This window comes from Plectropomus leopardus, chromosome 6 (assembly GCF_008729295.1).
Source record: "Plectropomus leopardus isolate mb chromosome 6, YSFRI_Pleo_2.0, whole genome shotgun sequence".
NCBI lineage: Eukaryota > Metazoa > Chordata > Actinopteri > Perciformes > Serranidae > Plectropomus > Plectropomus leopardus.
In genome coordinates this window covers 380358-399204 of record NC_056468.1, presented here as the reverse complement: position 1 = coordinate 399204, position 18847 = coordinate 380358, and the positions used below count along the sequence as shown (strand labels likewise).

Here is an 18847-nt window from a genome sequence, read left to right as displayed (position 1 = left end):
CTAACATAATAATTCAGCTTTGTATTGGCTCTCTGGTGTGTTTTTGACATCAGTGGAGCTCTATAGTACTCAGGAAGAAGATCTATCAGGCTGTACAAACACACACAGTACTCGTTAGTAAATACATTCATTGTTGGTTGAACAGGGAATCTATTGAAAAGAAAAATATAGAATGGCACAACCTCATCCTTTAGGTGTCAAAGCAGCAAATATTTTCTGTATGTGGTGAAATAGAAAATCTTTATAATGTATGCCTGAGAAACTGGCATGAATACACTCAGACAGTGATACCAATACTGTTACTACAAGGAGAGGAACATGTCAGTACATCATGGAACAGCAAACATTCAAATACATATTGGTCCATCTTTAGGGCTGTCCCGAATACCATTTTCTGACCCAGACACTTTCAGTGTCAGGTGAGAAAGACACCGTGCGGGAGCCCGGTGTGCCTCCAACTGCATGACAGCGGTTGTGACACTTTACAGTTTATAAAGTTAAAAAAACTCAAGACAGTTAGGGCTTGTCAATTAAATAATCTGCATTCGGTGTTGTACTTAAATGTTGCTGTGTGTCTGAAATGATAGCCCAAGTGTCCTCACTATGGAAGATGTTAAAATTGGCCTGTTCTGTGCTGCAAGGAAGAAAGGGCTACTCTTGGGATGAGTGACAAAGAGAGGGACTAAGCGGACCAACTCAAACTTCCGAGGTGTTGGGTTCAATGACCTTTCTATGCACTTTTTGTGACATTACATAGATTGTGACAATTTTTTATTATCACAAACAAATTATTATAGACCAACAAACTACTCATAATAACCTGGAAAAGCACTGTGAAACAGAAGCAGAACATACTAACGCCAACATATAAGATTTAAGATGTATTTATCTTTTTTTTTTCTCAATAGCATGGCAATGACATTTATCCTCTGCAACTATCCACCTCACTTAACAATTACCAGAATATACATGCTAGTGTCTAAAAACTAAAAGAATCTCTAGGTAATCCCTCAGACATGGTGCCCCAAATAACCATGCTAAATTTCACCAGTAGAGGGGCTCAGCTGAAACCTAATCGGTCCATGCATATTGTAGCATTAGAGCTCACTGATGAGACAGCATCAGGACAACAAGTCAAACAGACAACTCTTACCACTGCTTTGTAATGTCAAACATCATGATGACTCCATTACAGTTCTTGTACACATCCAGGAACTCTGCATCCAGGGCCACCTCATCTGACTACAACACACACATACACACAGACAAAATTATACACTTTATCACATGATATAGGAAAGAACCCTAATATTACATTTTGGATCATTTACAGACTATAACACCTCTTGCTCTGGCATACTCAATCACTGACCCACATACTACAAATGAGCCTATTTCCTAAACATATGACAGTCATGTGATAATCACCTCTTGGGGCTCATTCTCCAGCTTTAAATTATCGCCGCGCCTTTTGCCTTTGCCTGAAAGAACAAGAGGTCAAAAGTGTCAAGTAAGATGAGCTGAAAAGAAAAAGACATTTCCATTGACAGCTTAGTTTGTTGCCTTATGTTATATTATGGTGAGTAAAACAAGCAGAGCAGCAGCACAGCATCCTTTCTTCTGGAAAAGCATCTTGTAGCCTAATTTAAAGACACATTATCTCTGAAATAAACACTGCTGGCATGAAGTCATAGCTCACACAGTGCAAACGCTCAGGCTCTAGCTATACACAGCAGGAAACTCAGCCAAACTCAGATATGTAGCCACACAGAAGACCTAGGAGAAGCCAAACCTTGAGAATATTGACATTCAGATAAAAGTGGAACAGGGCAGGACAAACCCACAGCACACAGGCAAGTTCAACTTTCCACACACTACATTGGCGCTCACCTACACCTTCAGGAAGAGGATATTTTTGGCCTGAGATGAGTGCAAGAGAGGTGCAAAAAAGACAACATCAACACTGAGGACAGAAAAACAAACAAGCAACCATGCATCTATTTGATGTCTTGAAATACTACAGCAGGTTGACAGCAGTGGAGAGTCTGGTTGTTTAACTGGCATGTGTCAACACTCACCTTTGTCTACCACATCCCACACCTCTACCTTGACCACATCATCAGTAGCTGAGAGACACAGAGAAGCAGTTTTCATTATTCATGTTCTTGGGGCCACAGAGGAGAGCAGTTCAAATGTGCAGCCTGTTGAGTAACTCCAATATGGATCAAATTACTAAAAACACTAGAGGAAGTATTGGTGGGAAAAGATTTGCTTGGTATGGAGAGACTAAGACAAATACAGGACAGCTGAAGCTAAATCGAAATGCACTCCTTTTTACCTTGATATGGAGCCACTGAAATAGATCACCAAGGCACAAACAGCAAATGTCAAAGATTCACCAAAACAGAAACATAACCAAAGGATTGGTAACAAAATAAAGTCAGTTGTCATATTCAAAGATAACCTGAGTTGCAATGACTTACTTTTGTAATTCCAATGGATACTTGTGGCTTGGATCTCCTGAGTGGGGAGGTACTCCTCCACAAACTTCTTGCCCTGCAATCTATGCCATAACGTACTCTTTCCTGTGTTTCTGTCTCCGCGGATGACGATTTTCACTAGAGTGGAAAAAAGATTGTACATGGGGTTTGTCAGAAAACAGTCTGTCGATTTTACAAATAAAACACAACTTAATCTACTATAAATGGGATGGGCATTTTTGACTACATAAGCCTGTTCTCCTCTTTGGCAGCCATACTCACTATTATACTGGACCCCTTTGGCAAAACGTCTCTGCAAACTTTGGTTCATTGACTGCAGGCCAGCTGGAATGTTCTTGTCCCTGAGCTGGACTGACTCGGATCCTACCAACTTCTTAAGTGCTGAAAACATCTTGATGAGGCTTGACAAGCTTTTACAGTAACACACTGTAGTACAGTGCAACTACCCGAACAATTTGTCACACAACTGAAGAAAAAGTGTAACAGTGAGTCCTGATTGCTGAGGAAGTTAAGAGTCCATGCTCAGAAGCAAATAAGATGCCAAATTAATAAATACTGACTCTAAATTCCACAGTGGTTCTCTAAAATCTGACTAGATGTTCTTGGTTGTCAGTCAGAGGTGGAGGTAAATACTATGTGGTTTTGAGCATCATCTGTGAAAAACACAGAGGAACAAATCAGTTAAAGGATAAAAGGCAGATTGTCAAACACAAAAGACCATACAAAACCATGTCTTTTTTACAAGGTATGCTAGAAATGTGCATCCAGATCTGGTCACTTGCATTCATATAAAGAAGGTCCTCGCATTAAAATAGGCCATGTCTGCAGTAGAAAGATGCAAATACTTTTGAAATTGGTGCAACATGACCAGAAAAAACAGAGAAAAAGGACACTTTTGCTCAAGAGGTAGAAAACCTACACCTACCGAGATGCAGCGCACATGACATAATGCAGACTGGTCCATTCAAAACAATGGCAATCGGCCCGATCTTGTGTTCCACTTAAACGGTAAACTAAAACATGTTTCTGAAAACATTTGAGGCAAGAAATACGCAATTCAGTACCAGAGTCTTGGTTTCTATTTGATCAGCGCTACACAGTTTTAGTTTGATCTCTGCTTCTTCAGCCTCTGTTTTCACTGAACAGGAAGCAGTATGGCACCCACTTCCTGTTCACAAACTTTCCCCATTATAGGGAAATGGGGCATGATCAGCTCTATAATCTTTGAGCACATGTTGTTGGCAGGGTTGGTGTGCAATACGAAAATGTGGAAGTATAGGCTGTAGTTCAAACAACAGCCTTGAGAACCAGAAAAACACAGCCAATGACGAATGATGGAGGAAAGATTGCCACAGTTTATCCAAACACACTACCCACGCTGTTTTGATACAAAGCTGGTTGTAAAGTGGCAGAGTATCCTTTTAAAGGAAATATAAGGTAATTTTCATGTAATTAAGTTGATAAATATCATGACACACAGAAAACAGTTTTTCTAAGAGGGAGGCAACATCACTAAGACCTGATCAGATGTGTCCCTTATGTTTTGCCAACAATAACAAGTCACAGAGCTAAGCATCCACTTTTCTGTAAAATAACTATGCAAAGTAATTATAACACAAAAAAACAAGACAGTTGTTTATCCTGCTGTTCAGTTTGTGGATGTATTTCAATAAACCTCTACACTGTTTAAACCACCTGGTAGAAAAAACGATCCATCGGCTGCATAATAAGAACAGTTCTCACCAGCTTCCTAAGTTGTGCCATTGTTTCCTGAAGCACAAAAAAATAATAGACTGAAATGATAACATATTCCATGTCTGTGCACATTTTGTACAACGCCACACAAAATTAAAAGTCAGACTGATCTGTGTTAATGTTTCATTGTATTAGAGGCAAAATCTGTAATTTTATCTTGTATTTATCTTATCTTTATGTATTAAATTTAACTTTCAGCTAATGTTTTTATTTCGAATGTGTGCAGCTTTCAGCCTGTGTGTAACCAAACACAATTTCGTTATCTACAATAACAAATAATGTCTCACCTGTCTTTAACGATTAGTCGACGATAAGACAAATATTTGTAATGCATATGGCTTACAGCGGATACTTGTCTGACAGTGAGCCAGGAGCTATTACATTATTAACCATCAGCCTCGGACTGGTCTCCAGTTGACGTTCTCAGAGCAATGGGTGACTTTGTTGTTCAGTTTAAGGAGAGCCGAGCTCAAATGCAAAGTCGAGCTGTGCAAAAGTGTAATGACATCACAGTGACTCGATGTATCTTTCTGCAGTGAATTTTCCCTTAACGTTATCCACCTAGCATTAGCTGTCTCGGTTGTTAGCTCGGTTGTTAAGAGAGGGTTTTATCGAAGTTCTGAAGCAATTACGCACAGAATATTGAAGCCAAACACCCTAAAGGACACGTCAACAATGATGTGGCTACCCGCTTTGTAACTTACCTTTGCTGAGAGGTAACGTTGGCGTTTTCCCTTGACTCTGTTTGAGCTAACGTAGCTATCCAGCAGATATTAGCTTAGCTGTTCCCTCGGTGCGCTCAGTGACATTAAAAGACGGCTAAACCGGATGTTTTCTTCCAGCTGGTATCAGCTACAAATACTCACGGTTATTCAATATGATAAGACATTGCAGTCCCGACATGTTTTTCTGAAAACATCTATCTCTCCTCTTTCCCTACAGATATGTAGCAACGACATTCCTTTGGAAGGACGGCTACCACTCAAACCCAGCGTCAAGCGTCATACGCACATGTACAATTTCCGTTTAAATTTTCAAAATAAATTTATGTTTTTCCCTCATTTAAGCATTGAAAAAAAGCATGACAAATTTATTCCAGGAAGCAGCAACCGTGAAAGCTGTCTGGCCACATGGTCCATCGACATCTGTAGAATATCCTCCGCAAACCCAACATCGCACCTGATTTTTATTTTGAACAGAAAATACTACACTTCCGAGATTATACTGTATAAATATTGCGTCTTTACCCTAACTCTGCGGATCTTGATGCAGCCGTGGAGCTGTGGCTGAAGCAGAGAATTGACACGCCCACAAACTATACCTCACGCCTCCTGGAACAGAACAGGCATGAATTTAATGGATTTGTTCGTGATAATCGATTTATGAAGATCCTTGTTGATTTTTGCTCCTTGTACTGCTGCATGGTTGCAACCATAACAACAGTTTGCTGATCTTCACATGACTTTTACCTGACTGCTGAAAATACTCTCAAATTCACAGTCATCACGTTTCAATGAAAACTATGTACAATTAATAGTTCTAAAATAAATTACCATTCAGCTCGAATAAATTATGTAGGCTGACAACAACGAGAACAACAAAATGTACTCAGATTGTGGGGCGGGGGGGTTGGTCGTGGTCTGAATTCTGATATCGTGGTCTGTATTCTGATATCAGTAACAGGCTCACAAGACAGACTATATAACTATATAAACCATACAGATTGAGAGACATAGCAACTGCTGTACAATTAGCTGGAATAACAAAAATATAAAAGCTTACATGTCCCTATTTAAGTTCAGTATCATGTCCAAGGATACTTAAACATGTTGACTGGAAGAGTCCAGAATCAAACCACCACCCTTTCCAATGAGAAAGCATCCCATACTACTGTCTGAGTCACAGCAGCCCAACATTGACATGCTGGGTATTATATAGTATGGGTTACCCAATTTAATTTCACAAGCCTTAGAACTAAAACCAGCTCAAACTTTGCTACTCACTTCAACTTCTCATTTTCATCAACCAAAATCAAAAATAATTCATCAAAAAATAATTCAGGATTTTTGCTTCACATTTTTACCAAGGTGCACACTGATTATCATATAAAATAGCCTAAACTAAGTGTAGTGGTGCAAAGTAACTGAGTCCATTTATTAAGGTACTGTATTTCATACAGATTTTTTTTTTTAGCTATTTCTATTTTTTTCCACTTTTATATCTTTATCTATATCTTTCTTTCTTATACTTTTACTCCACTACATTTTACCTGATAGCTTTAGTTGCTAGTTACCAGTAGTGTAATGTCACAAAGTAATAATACTTTGTTACAATACTTACTATTGTTGTGCAGGTCAGGTTTTTTTTTTTTTTAAACCCAACTCAACCTGGCCCACTATTAGAGCCAACCCACCCCGCTTCACCTGAGCACATCATGGTTCTAGGTACACATGTGCATTAATCAGTGACCCAAACCTGAACTGCAAACCGGAGCTGAAAGTTTCTCATAATGACCTACTTCCTGTTGGCTATATTATGTGTCATTACCAGTAAATATTACAATATAAAACATGTTTTGTTTTTTAAAAAGTACAAATGACAGAAAGACAGCAAGTACTCATCCATCTTTTAAGTAATCGTCTCTTAAGTCTGTGATCTTGGGAGCACAGCTGATAACTTACATGGTGTGTCTACATGAACACACAGCTGATTGGTACAGTGGTTTGTTTACATGACAAAACAGAGGTGCTGAAAAGGAGAGGCACAAGTGTGTTAACTGATTTCCATCCTATTACGATAACATCTGTACTGTGTAAAACTATGGAACGTGTTCTGGCCAGCCACCTGAACAACACTGTGGCCACTATGCGAGATCCATTCTAGTTTACATATAAAAGCAACAGAGGCACAAACGACACGGTGCTGCTTTTAATTCAACAAAGACACATAATCTCCTAAAAAGGCTAATTGGTCTAAACATTAATACAGGGTTAGTTCTCTGGATCAGAGGCTGTCTTTCCTGCCGCTCTCAGAGGGTCAGCGTCATGTCAGAGCTGCTCACGGTGAACACAGTCCGCCCGCAATGAATGTATCATCAATGAGGAACATTTTAGATTATTTAAGTACGCTGACGACATGGCCGAGTTCTTAGCCCTTGAAGCCTGGTTTTGCTTCAGCAAGTTAGAAAATTTATGTGCCCAAGACTAACGAACTGATTATTTGTACACAACAAGATCTGAAAACTGAGCCAATTTCACTTGAAAGCCAACATATTGAAACTGTGTCAAACTTTAAATATCTCAATACAGTTCTTGACCAAGTTACCAAGTTTGAGCTGAATATGCTCAATCTGTTAGGGGATGCAGCTAAAAATAGGAATCGTGAATTCCTTTTTCCAGGAGATGGCAGTATGCCGATAAGTCAAATGAGCCAAGCAGATGCGATCAGGTCGGGACTCTCATCAAGCATGAGAAAGTTTGGAGCAGATTAGACGATGTCTGACTGAGTTACTACAACTTCCTGTTTCATGGCGAAACATCAAAGTTGAAAACCTAGCCACACCAACATGGTATGACGAAAATTCATAAATAAATATTTATGAATAAATTCATAAATTTTTATGTCACATGATCTTTCATTTCAGTGAAAGTTGCAACAAACAGGCAAAGAGTAATACTTCATGTGGCCACTAGGTGGCGCTAGAGACCACACAAAATTTAAGTCATCTTGGTCTACATAATTTGTACACCAAACCATGTAAATGTCATGTGTTTCAAAGTATAGTTGTGTTAAGAGGCTTACATCCTTTTTGCAGTTGGTGGCGCTGTGATTATCATGCTTAATTGACATGTTGATGGGTTCAGGACTGCACTTTGATCACACCTGTAAAATTTGGGGCCAGTCGATTGATGCAAAGTGAAGTTAGAACAATCCTCTGTTTGGTGGTGAAGACCATGTTGCCATGGCAATGATGTTCATAAAAAAGCTCTGGAATCACAAGCAGGCATTGTCAAGGTCTCAACACTTTTCTCGCCAAGTTTGAGCTGAATATGGTCAACCTGTAAGGAGGTGCACATCAAAATATAAAACATATAACTCCCTGTCTCCAGTAGGTGGCACTATGATGATTATTCAATTGATCCATGCAGCTTTGTTCAGGCCGGGACTCTTATCAAGCGTGAGAAGTTTTGGGCAGATCAGACAGCTTTTTGGACGGCTGTTTGGCTGAGTTACAAACACTTCCTGTGTCATGGCGAAACATCAAAGTTGGAAACCAAGCCACGCCCACATAGTGTGAAAACTCAATTTTTTAAATCAGTTGTTGTGTTACAGGTCTTAAGGTCTTAGAAACCACATTTGAAGTCAATTGGGTGTAATCTGTAGGAGATATACATCAAAGAAGAACACGTGATTTTCATGTCATTTCCTGTGGCCAGTGGGAGGCGCTATAAGAAATGGTAATGGTTATCATGTAGACGTGTTCAGGGTGGGACTGTCATCCAACATGTAAAGTTTGTGAAGATTGGACCATGTCCCTTAGAGTTATTAACTACTTCCTGTTTACTTCCTGGTTCATGGTGAGACATGGAAATGTTTGGCCCATTAACTCCCACCCGGTGTGATGAAAACTCACAAATGTAATAACTTTTGATGCCCAAGTCCTTCTGAGAAGATGTTTTAATTTTGAAGTCAATCACAGGAAATCTGTAGGAGAAGATGTAAAAAACATGACCCCTGAAAATGGCCAAAAACCTCCTGTTGGATTTGTTGTATGAGTCCAAGAGACTTTTTTGTTTGTCTTGGGGTGTTACATGTGCCTACCAACTTCGGTTAATGTAGGTGAAAGCAGAGGTGGGGGCTGTTTCACTCAAATGTAATAGGGGGCACTCGAGAGCCATTTTTTAAAATTTGCGCCTGAGACCCCTAGTTTTTTGAGTATGATAAAGTATGATAAAGCCCCCAAAAAGGCAATTCATTTATAGAAAGAAAAAGAAGAAGAAGAAGAATTCCTTTCAATTGGGTCCTCACACACGTTCGGTGCTTGGGCCCTAATAATAATAATAATAATAATAATAATAATAATAATAATAATAATAATTCCTTCAGTTTCAAGAGGGTCCTCGCACTATTCAGTGCTCGGGCCCTAATAGTAATTCCTTGGATTTCAGTAGGGTCCTCGCACCCGTTCAGTGCTCGGGCCCTAATAATTCCAAGGATTTCAAGAGGGTCCTCACACCGTTTGGTGCTCGGACCCTAATAAAGCACCCTTTAAATAGCAGAAAAACACTGTGGCATGACTGTAGACCAGCTGTTTGTTTGGTCTGTGGCACAGATGTTTTCTGCTGCCTCAAGATAGCACTGTACCATCAGTGCGCCTGGCTGACCACACCTCATTATAAGATCTACAGACCCAGGAGCACACAGGTACATTTGCTACTTACATAACGTGAGTGCTAGGCAAGTGTTCCTGATGACCTGTTTATACTGATTGGTACAGTGATTGGTTATATATATATATATATATATATATATATATATATATATATACGTATATATATATAAACCTCTTGTTTGCCAACCACTGGATCATTAATATTTACAGCCAGACAAAAAAAAATTAAAAGGTATAAGATAAAAATTAAACAATTAAATAAAAATAACAATGAAAATAATTAAGAAAATAAAATAAAATAAAACAAGCAAACACAAAAAAGGGGTCACACAATTATGCTGGCCACTGCCATGTCTTCATCAAAGGATATAAATGGTAACCAAGTGGCAGAAAATTGTCTGTTACTTCGTTGTCTTTCAGAGTTCAAAAACTTTACAATTGGTGCCCCATACAGCAGCCTTTCTTGGGTTCACTGATCGTGCGTCTCACTTCAGTGAGCACACGGGGGCCAGTGGTCAGGGGTGTTGATGTATCTGAGTTGGGTCTTTTGGCCTCAAAACAAGCAAAGAAGCAATTCAACTCCTCTGCCAGTGAGGCCTCTGTGTTAGTGGTTGTGATACTGGAAAGATCATCTAAATTGATTTAAAATTTTAACAGAATGAATAACAATTGGATTTGAGGTGAAGGTTGAAAGCTGCTGTTTAAATGGTATGGTAAATGGTGATGATATAAAAAGCAACATGTCATCCATATAAAGCAAAACTTTATTCTCTGACTTGGTGCAGTGAATACCTTTAATACTGGAGCTCTGCCTAAGGGCTAATGCAGTGGCTCGAGTATCACAGTAAAGAGTAGAGGCCAAAGAGGGCATCCTTGTCTCATGCCTCGCTGAAGCTCAAAGTAAGTGGACAAATTATTGCTGTTCCAACTGTAGCCATTGGGAGAGTGTTCTTGTTTTTTTTAATTAAGGATGTGAATTTAGGTCCAACAATAAATACCTCCAAGGTCTTGAAGAAATAGTCCCACTCCACCCGATCAAAGGCCTTTTCCGAGTATAATGGAAGTATCTGGGTGGAGTGGGACCATAACGGATATTAAATAAAGGTCTAATATTGAAGAAAGACTAACAATTCTTTATAAAAAAAAAAACTGTGTGATCTGTTGAAATAACCAGGATGGTTGTCTGTCTCTATGTCTCAGCCCTGCAATAGTCTGGCAACCTGTCCAGGGTATACCAAGCCTCTCGCCCAATGACAGCTGGAATAGGCTCCAGCCCCCCCTGCAACCCTTAAAAGAACAAGTGGTTAGGGACAACAAATGAATAAATGTCTGAAAAACAAATAAATAAATAAATAAATAATGACAAATAAAACTGCCTTGTACCTTGTAAGGTCTGTGGTTAACACGAGCTTAAGACATTCAAGTTTTGTACGACATAAAGAGACATCAGTAAATACTCTGACCACAAACTCTGAAGCTTTTATGTGTCTTAATAAAGGTGGCTGCTAACAAGTGGCTAAATAAGACTACAGAATGTCATCACGCCGAACATGAGTTTACAGCCTTTTTGTGGTGATGACATTAAATCATGTGACTGTGGTATAGTTTGTTTTATAGCCTAACATCAGCTTTTTATGGCTACAGGCAATTGCAAGTGGTCATCACTTGTAAAGATTATTTTACAAAATGTGTATCATAAACATTTGTTTAACATAGAACTTATTTTCTCAAACGATCCAAAACCGGTGAAAAAATCCAGTAGGCTTTTTGATGAGGGAACCTGGGCAAAGCTTAACTTCCTTGTGGGCCAACAGAAAAATGCCATCCCTGGGGCACTCTCTTAATTTCCAACTAAAATTCCCAATCTCCTGAGACAAATCACAAATAACCAATATACTCAAGTAAAAGAATTCCCTTCAATTTATAATTCATCCTGACAAAACCTACTGTGACCTGCAACAAACAGCTGATTCCCTCATTTGTTCAGTGATATTATAGTTGTCTTTTGATGCAAAGGTTGAGTTCAGTTCCTGTAGGTGGTTTGTAGTTTTACATCCTGAGGAACTTTTCATACAGTAGAACTATTTGACAATGAATTAATGGACATGGGACACATTCCAAATTTTTTTTTTATTTTTTTTTTATTACTTTATTAAACGTTTGACAGAACATAACAATACAACATAAAAACAAGAAGGGGGTTTTGTCAGGGGGTTATATACATGGTATTCCATTTAAAAAAAAAAAAAATATATAAATAAGTTTCTTTACAAAAAGACATTAAAAAGGGTACACAGGTTCAGGGTCTTGACAGCTTTACTGTTGGTTGAATTTTTGATTGTTTTTATATACTGTTTGGTTTCAAAAAAAGAAAGCAAGGATTTTTATTTATGTATCGGCATTTATGAATATGCCATTTAGCCAACAGAATAATAAGATTAATTATATAATATTGTTTGTTTTTGGAGGGTGTAAAGGAAGTGAAGCCAAACAGTATATTTTCAAAACAAAGGGTAAAGTTATTTTCAATAAAGGAGGAAATAAAGTGGCAAACATCTATCCAGAAACTGTTTGAAAAAAGGCAAGACCAAAACAAGTGAAAGATATCTTCAGGGCATTCTGAACAGCAAGAGCAATTAGTGTCAACACAATTCTTAAACCGCTGTAAAAAGAATATTTTACATGGATAAATTTTGTGAATTAATTTGAAAGATACTTCTTTAATTTTATTATTGATCGTGTATTTGGTTGGTAAAATCCAGATCTTTCCCCAATCAAGATTTGGTAATAAGTTATTCCAATAAGTAATTACATAGGGGAGAGACAATGTCCCTTTGAAACAAAGCACGTACAGCGCGATTGCTGCTGCGTGTCGCCGAAAAACAAACCCTTCGAGCTCAGTTGGGTCTATAGGCAAAAGAGCTGGGGGGACACATTCCAAATCTTGAAAAAATAATCAATAAATAAAATTCAATACAAATGTAGTGACGTGAAACATGTTTTTGCAGAAGGTCACATCAGAAGTTTGTGAAAGTAGATGAATAATATGTGAAAAGAGTGATGACCACTGAATCATTTTAAAGAACATCAGAGAGTTTAGAGAGTTTTGCGTATAGTCAGTCGAAACATTTTCTTTTTTTTGTTAATACTTTTCTGTTTGTGCTGTTTGCTGTGAGAGAATCTGCCTCTCTCTGTCCTTGATTGGGGCTGGCGCATGGGGGCTGGCGACGCCCAGCGGCATGCGGAAGAACTTCAACCTGAAGTGAGCAGCATCCTCAGCTGTCACATCCATCACATGGAGACGCCTGTTCTTAGCCTGTGAATACCAGATATCGTTACGCGTGCTTACCATAAGCAGGTATACGTATTTCAATACAGTGTAAAAGAGAAATGGGTCGTTGCCGGCGAGTACATCTAAAATTGCATTCAGCTGTGTTTGCAGTGTTGAACACACCCCGCTGAGCACCTCGGTATTGTTCGAGGGGAATAATGGCTGCACAGGAGCCGTCTCCACCATCTTCCCTGGAAGGGAACAAACCAGGCTTCCCTAAGAAAATTTTGGCCAACAACCTCGAAGACAAGCACTTTTGCAATGCGTGCCAGAAAGTTTTAAGGAGGCCTTTACAAGCTCAGTGTGGTCACCGCTTTTGTTACTTCTGTTTCAACAAAATAGTGAGGTGAGTGGTGTCATGGTTGCTACTAAGCTAGCTAGCACTAGCGGTGTAACGTTAGCCTGTTTGAGCTATCGGGGCTCGTTACCAACCCTGCTTCAAATATCTGCCAGTTCGACACTACTCTGCGTATTCTTACAGATAACGCTTTACGGCTACAAACACAAGTTACGATGTATAGTTTGCAAAGACCCAGAGTGAAATTCGCGTACAGATGATTTACCACTTACTTCTAGATCCTAATAAAACCTCAGTTTGTGTGTCGGGTCGGGTCGGCTAGGCGTCCCGGTGCTGTGCGACTCCGAGCAGGCATTAGTGGTTGTCTGAGAGTTGAACCTCACAGTGTATTACATCAAACTCTTATTTGGTTCGTATTTATGCCGAACTTCGTAGAGGCTCCGGTAATTATTAAAACTGTAAGATATAATCTATTCAGTTTGTATCTATTTTAGAAAGGCGAGTCAACATTAAACTGTGCATTTTGTGATCGGAGTTTAGGATGACCTTTTCCACAATGTATTGATAACGTGACCTGACAAGGGTCCACCCTGTTCTACTAAGTACACTTTTCAGTGTACAGTGTATCTGTTACAAAGACAGCAATAGGAAAAGAAAGGCGACTAAGTTGTTTTACTGGTTACATACACGAAAAACTCCACATATAATATTTTTTATATTGGAACCAAGGGAGAATTGAGACGGCAAGCTTGATTGTGAAATCACTGATTTTTCATTCTTACAGTGCGCGCGCGCGTGTGTGTGTATGTGTCATTTTCATTTTCAGTATAAGTCTTTATTTTTGGTGCACTTAAGACAAGAGTAGAGTTTGCTGCCATTAGAGCTGTCATTAGACTTTTCCTGTGTGTGATCATTGTTAAGCACGTTCTTTATCGGTAACCCTGCTGGAAACAAAAACTGTCAATTTGCAGATTTTATAGTTGCATAATTACCGTGAAGTTAATTACCGTGTCACAGTTTATGGTAATCAATCAGTGTAGTGCTCTAAGTGATGAAAATGACTACCATATGTAAATTAAATAAATAAACCAACAGAAGCTCCTCAGGTCAGGTGAAGTCTATATAGCCAATAAATCTGGCTTCTTCAGTGCAAATCCAGTTGTGCTGACTCTTTAATCTCTACGCCATTATCAGAAACCTGGTTTGTTGTAAAATTTATAAAATATGACTACCAGAGTAGGCCCTGCAATTTGCTCTGTCTCTCTCTTGTAGAGGATCCCTCTGTTGAATATAGACATGATTATGTTAGTTTATGTAATGCTTGACGGAACTTGACAAACTTGAGCAGCATTTGGATGGTACTGATGATAATATCAAGCATCTTTATTGTCTGATACATGGTATATTGTGGTTGAATATTGGCTCAGTATCTATACTAATGAAAAGTGTCATTTTCTTCCCTTCAAGTTCTGGACCACAGAAATGCAGTGCTTGCATCAAAGAAGACTTGTTTGAGGAGCCCACCTCCATTCTAAAGCAAGGCGGTGTAAGTGCATATTTTACCCTACATTGCATTTTTTTTCATCACAGTATCATCAAATACTGCATTAGTATGCATTTAGAATGTTTGTTAACATCATGACAAGTCTTTCATCAGGAGTAAAGTTCAGCCTGGTTTGGTTTCTCTGGTTTGCAGATGATGGGAGCCAAAATGTTTCTAGATGTAAACACCCTGTAGAGTTAGCACTATGATAGTCAGAGTGTTGGAGTATCAAGTCAACACACCTAATTCTTTGACTCTGTAATTGTAGGCAATGTAGACAGTACTATAAGACGACCTTCACACTGAACAGCACAAATCACTTCGAATCGTATCTTTTCAAATTAGATTTGGGCCACTTTCATATATGGTTCTAAATCAGATCTGTATCTGATTTTTTGACATGCAATCTCAGTATGAACAGCTATGCAACCCGTATTGGGCTTTGACTTTTATGTCACTCTAGATCGACATCCTTCTATGAAATGAAGAAAACTCAGTCTGTCTGTGCAGTCTGTCTGTCTGTCCATTTTTCTCCTTAATATGTTGAGGAAATTGCACATTCGCATTGGGAATTGCCATAGGCCGAGACTGACAAAGCCCTTTTTGTCATTCACCCACTGCCTGTGCCTGTTTTGTATAAAAATACTTCAGAAATAACGTTCACTTGCTTCAACTTCTGCCTGTGGAGTCAGTTGGTGTAAACATGGGCAGTGCCACTCTATTAATGCAACCCCCATCGTGGTCGAAGGTGGAATTGCAGCTTGAATGGCGGAAATTTTTTTTTTCCATTCTTTCACAGTGGTTAAAATCAATCTGAAATTTCACATAGAGGAGACTGGCAAAGCCTTTTGTATCAGTCACATGCTGCCCATATCTTTTTTGTGGTATTTTGTTCCTCTTGGCATATGGGCCACATCAGGGCCATGATCAGTTCACAATAGAGTCTGATATTGGCCACATTTTAAACGATAATGTGAACAGCTACATGATAAAAAATTGATCTAGAAAAACATCTGAATTGAGCACTAAGGCTTGCAGTGTGAACGTAGTGTAATCCTGTGTCCCGAGAACGACCACACGCGGTGGAGAAATTTGAGCCAGGAGAGGGAAGTATTCTGATGCTCAGTAAAGTGGGTGTTTGTAACACTACCCTACAGACTGTGATTGGAGACACAAGCCGACAACAACCTCTGCTTCTCCATGCAGGCTTTCCCTGACAATGCAGCTCGGAGAGAAGTGGAGGCATTGGCAGCTGTCTGTCCCAATGAAGGATGCACGTGGACGGGAACTATCAAAGAATTTGAGGTGTGCACGAATGCAAAGCAGGCGTGGAAATTAGTGCCTGCTCTCAGTCAAATGTTGTTAAATTGTGACCGTGGCTGGTCGAGTTGTCTGCTCTTCGAGCCTCTGCTCCACCAAAACCCTTTGTACTATCATTAAGCCGGTGTCTGCCAATGATCACATGTTGTTTGAAGTTCTACATTTTCCAACATTACTGGTCAAAAAGTTGAAGCCATTAGCAAGTTTTCCTGTTAGTGTAATTGATTTGAAGTTCTGTACAGTAACATTGCTGCTATAACAATTTGCATTTTAAATCATGGGGTTCACAAGATTAGCATTTTAATTATGTCAAAGTCCTAATCCTCATGCCCCATGTTGGATACTGTTTCTGGTCAAAATGAGGGCTGTCAGTGCGATGCGATTTAAATTTGTACATAACACATTCATTTTTTAAATCATGCTAATTGGCCAACATTCCTGTCTTTCAGAGGCTGTACCGGGCTGAGTAGTAGCAGTTACAGGGATGATACTGGTATCATATGAAAGTAGAAAATCTGAAGTGGTACTAACCATGTCATGATAGCTTCTCAGGAAGTGGGCTGAACAATGCTCAAGAGTAAGGTTAAACTTATTTAGTTATCTGAATGAAAAATGGGTTCTCTGGGTACCTGCAAATCTCTTGTCCCCAGACATTCCCACTTAATACTAGTCCCATGCAGTTAGGGGCAAAAACCATGTTGTTTTTTTGCATGCAGTATAAATATGTTATTTTGGCCTGTTGTATTTGAATATTTTTTGCATAATTCTGCATATTGGGTTCCCTAAACAGTCTTGAAATTGCTGCCACCTGAGCACAGCTGCAGCTAATCAGACTGATAACAGCGGGCAACCACATCGCCAAAGCCGGGAAAGCACTATTTTGGAGTGTGTGAATCTCCACAGCTCTGTGGATGAAACTAAATTGAAGAAGTTAACTTAGAGAGCTGCTGAATGGATGAAAACTGACTAATGATGCACGATAATGATGATTTCAACCGATAACCGATAATTTCCAGCGTCTCTTGGCTGACAAAACACCAATAACCAATCATTTCTTTTTGTTTGTTTTCATTACCTGAGGGTACGAAAGGCTGAGCTGTTGGGAGTACAGATGAATTAAACATTATATCTCTGGCCTAACCAAATATAACTGACTTCACTGCAGTTAACACAACAACTGACTCTTAAAATGGACATTTTGTTTTCAAATGAAATGCTCTGACAATCTGTCAAATCAGAGTAACAGTAAATTGTACTCCATAAAAATGTAAAAGCTTTTATACAACCAAAAACCTATGGCTGCTTAGTCTGCAGATAAAAGGCTGTGACTTCTAGAATATTTTGTGTTTTGATGATAAAAACAATGGATACATCAAGATAAAGAACAGATCTTGAGCTTTCATACACAAAAAAAACATTTAATTCTAGGTTTTTCTGATCTTTTTTGATCAACATCTGAATTTGTGCATTTTCATCAAAAAGACAACATTTCAGACAAAAAGCTGGAAAAATCACATTTTTGTAAAAGTCATTTTCAAGAGCAAAAGTAATGCCAAAAATAATGTCTGTTTGAGTTATAGTGTAACTATAGAGTGGAACATTCCCCAAAATGTCAGGAAGTACCATAGCTACTGAACAGTCCCTAAGTAACGGTTTGTTGTGATCTCTATGTTGTTCTGCTTGTTGTTGGAAGGAATCAAACATCAGATATACATCACATTCTTTCAGCATAACTGAGCTGGAAACTCACTACACCTGAACTCAAAACTATGTTAGAATTTGGATTTTGCACTCGTTAAAGTAAAAGGGGCGCCATTCTCCATTCAGGAGAAAAGTAAATTTAAATTATAACAGTTTCAAAACATGTTCTCACTTTAATCAATCTCACAATCTGTACCGTTTATCCTGTATACATAGATCTTGTTTCTTTCATGAAATAATATCCACAAACAACGACTTGGCGATAAATGAAACCTTTTTATTTGATAAAATGGTGACTAAATAGAGTAGGGAATATGGCATATAAATTAAGTTAAGGAAATGAAAGGGAACCAAAGTAATGTAGCTATATTCTTGTGATGTATATGATAAATTATGGATGATAGTGGGTAGAAATATGTGACTATATAGAGCATGGATGCGCACTGAACAATAAATTAGAATTTAGAAATTTTGCCTGCTTTTGCTAACTTGAATCAACTTTTCTGGGGAGGTCCAGGTTGTCGCTTCGGTCCAGTGGAGGGCTGCTATGCGTCTTCCAAACTAGGTGACCCACTGAAAGGTGGCAGCGGCCGGGCAGGTTAAGTCAGTGTGCAGCGGTCTTTTACTGGCCTCGACATAAGAGTCAAGTCATTTGAATGTCTAAACATCCTGTTGTGTACTAGATGAGACCTCAAAAAACACCCATCTCTCATGGAATCTTGAGCTGGAAAGTGTCAAGTGCTGACACTTTTTTTGTGTTTTTTTTGTGGCTTAAAAGCAGAATCTGTTTGCAGATGTCTACAGGGAGTCTAAATAAAGTTAATTTAAAACCCTCTGTTCAGTTCTTTGGGTTCATAAAACAGTTTGTCTTGACGTGTCTCCCACTTGCATAGAGAAAGTTGAGCTCTGGAGTTTTCCCAGGGGGAAAATGAAAAGACCACGCCAAGGCAGTCGACTACACAGCGGGGTTCAGTTTTTTTTAAAACCATGCTGTTGAGAGGATCTT

General features: G+C 38.9%; 2 protein-coding genes across 6 annotated transcripts in view; one reads left to right on the top strand and one right to left on the bottom strand.

The window, feature by feature from the left end:
• LOC121944887 (rab-like protein 6) overlaps positions 1-5243 on the bottom strand; it is a 28580-nt gene extending 23337 nt beyond the window's left edge. For 2 of the 4 annotated variants that reach the window (XM_042488829.1, XM_042488831.1), the window contains exons 1-7: positions 4961-5243; positions 2763-3154; positions 2484-2618; positions 2079-2126; positions 1891-1920; positions 1429-1481; positions 1154-1242 (exon numbers count right to left, since the gene is read on the bottom strand). In XM_042488829.1, the coding sequence (XP_042344763.1) occupies positions 1154-1242; positions 1429-1481; positions 1891-1920; positions 2079-2126; positions 2484-2618; positions 2763-2892 (485 nt within the window). In that variant the 5' untranslated portion in view covers positions 2893-3154; positions 4961-5243. Of the gene's footprint in view, positions 1-1153; positions 1243-1428; positions 1482-1890; positions 1921-2078; positions 2127-2483; positions 2619-2762; positions 4582-4960 lie in introns of those variants that run through there. The other 2 variants (XM_042488832.1, XM_042488830.1) reach the window with 2 other exon arrangements.
• Positions 5244-12870: 7627 nt separating this feature from the next.
• Positions 12871-18847, top strand: part of LOC121944795 (TNF receptor-associated factor 2-like) — a 45733-nt gene continuing 39756 nt past the window's right edge. For both annotated transcript variants that reach the window (XM_042488693.1, XM_042488692.1), the window contains exons 1-3: positions 12871-13325; positions 14745-14823; positions 16027-16125. In XM_042488693.1, coding sequence (XP_042344627.1) covers positions 13138-13325; positions 14745-14823; positions 16027-16125 — 366 coding nt within the window. In that variant the 5' untranslated portion in view covers positions 12871-13137. The remainder of the gene's footprint in view (positions 13326-14744; positions 14824-16026; positions 16126-18847) is intronic.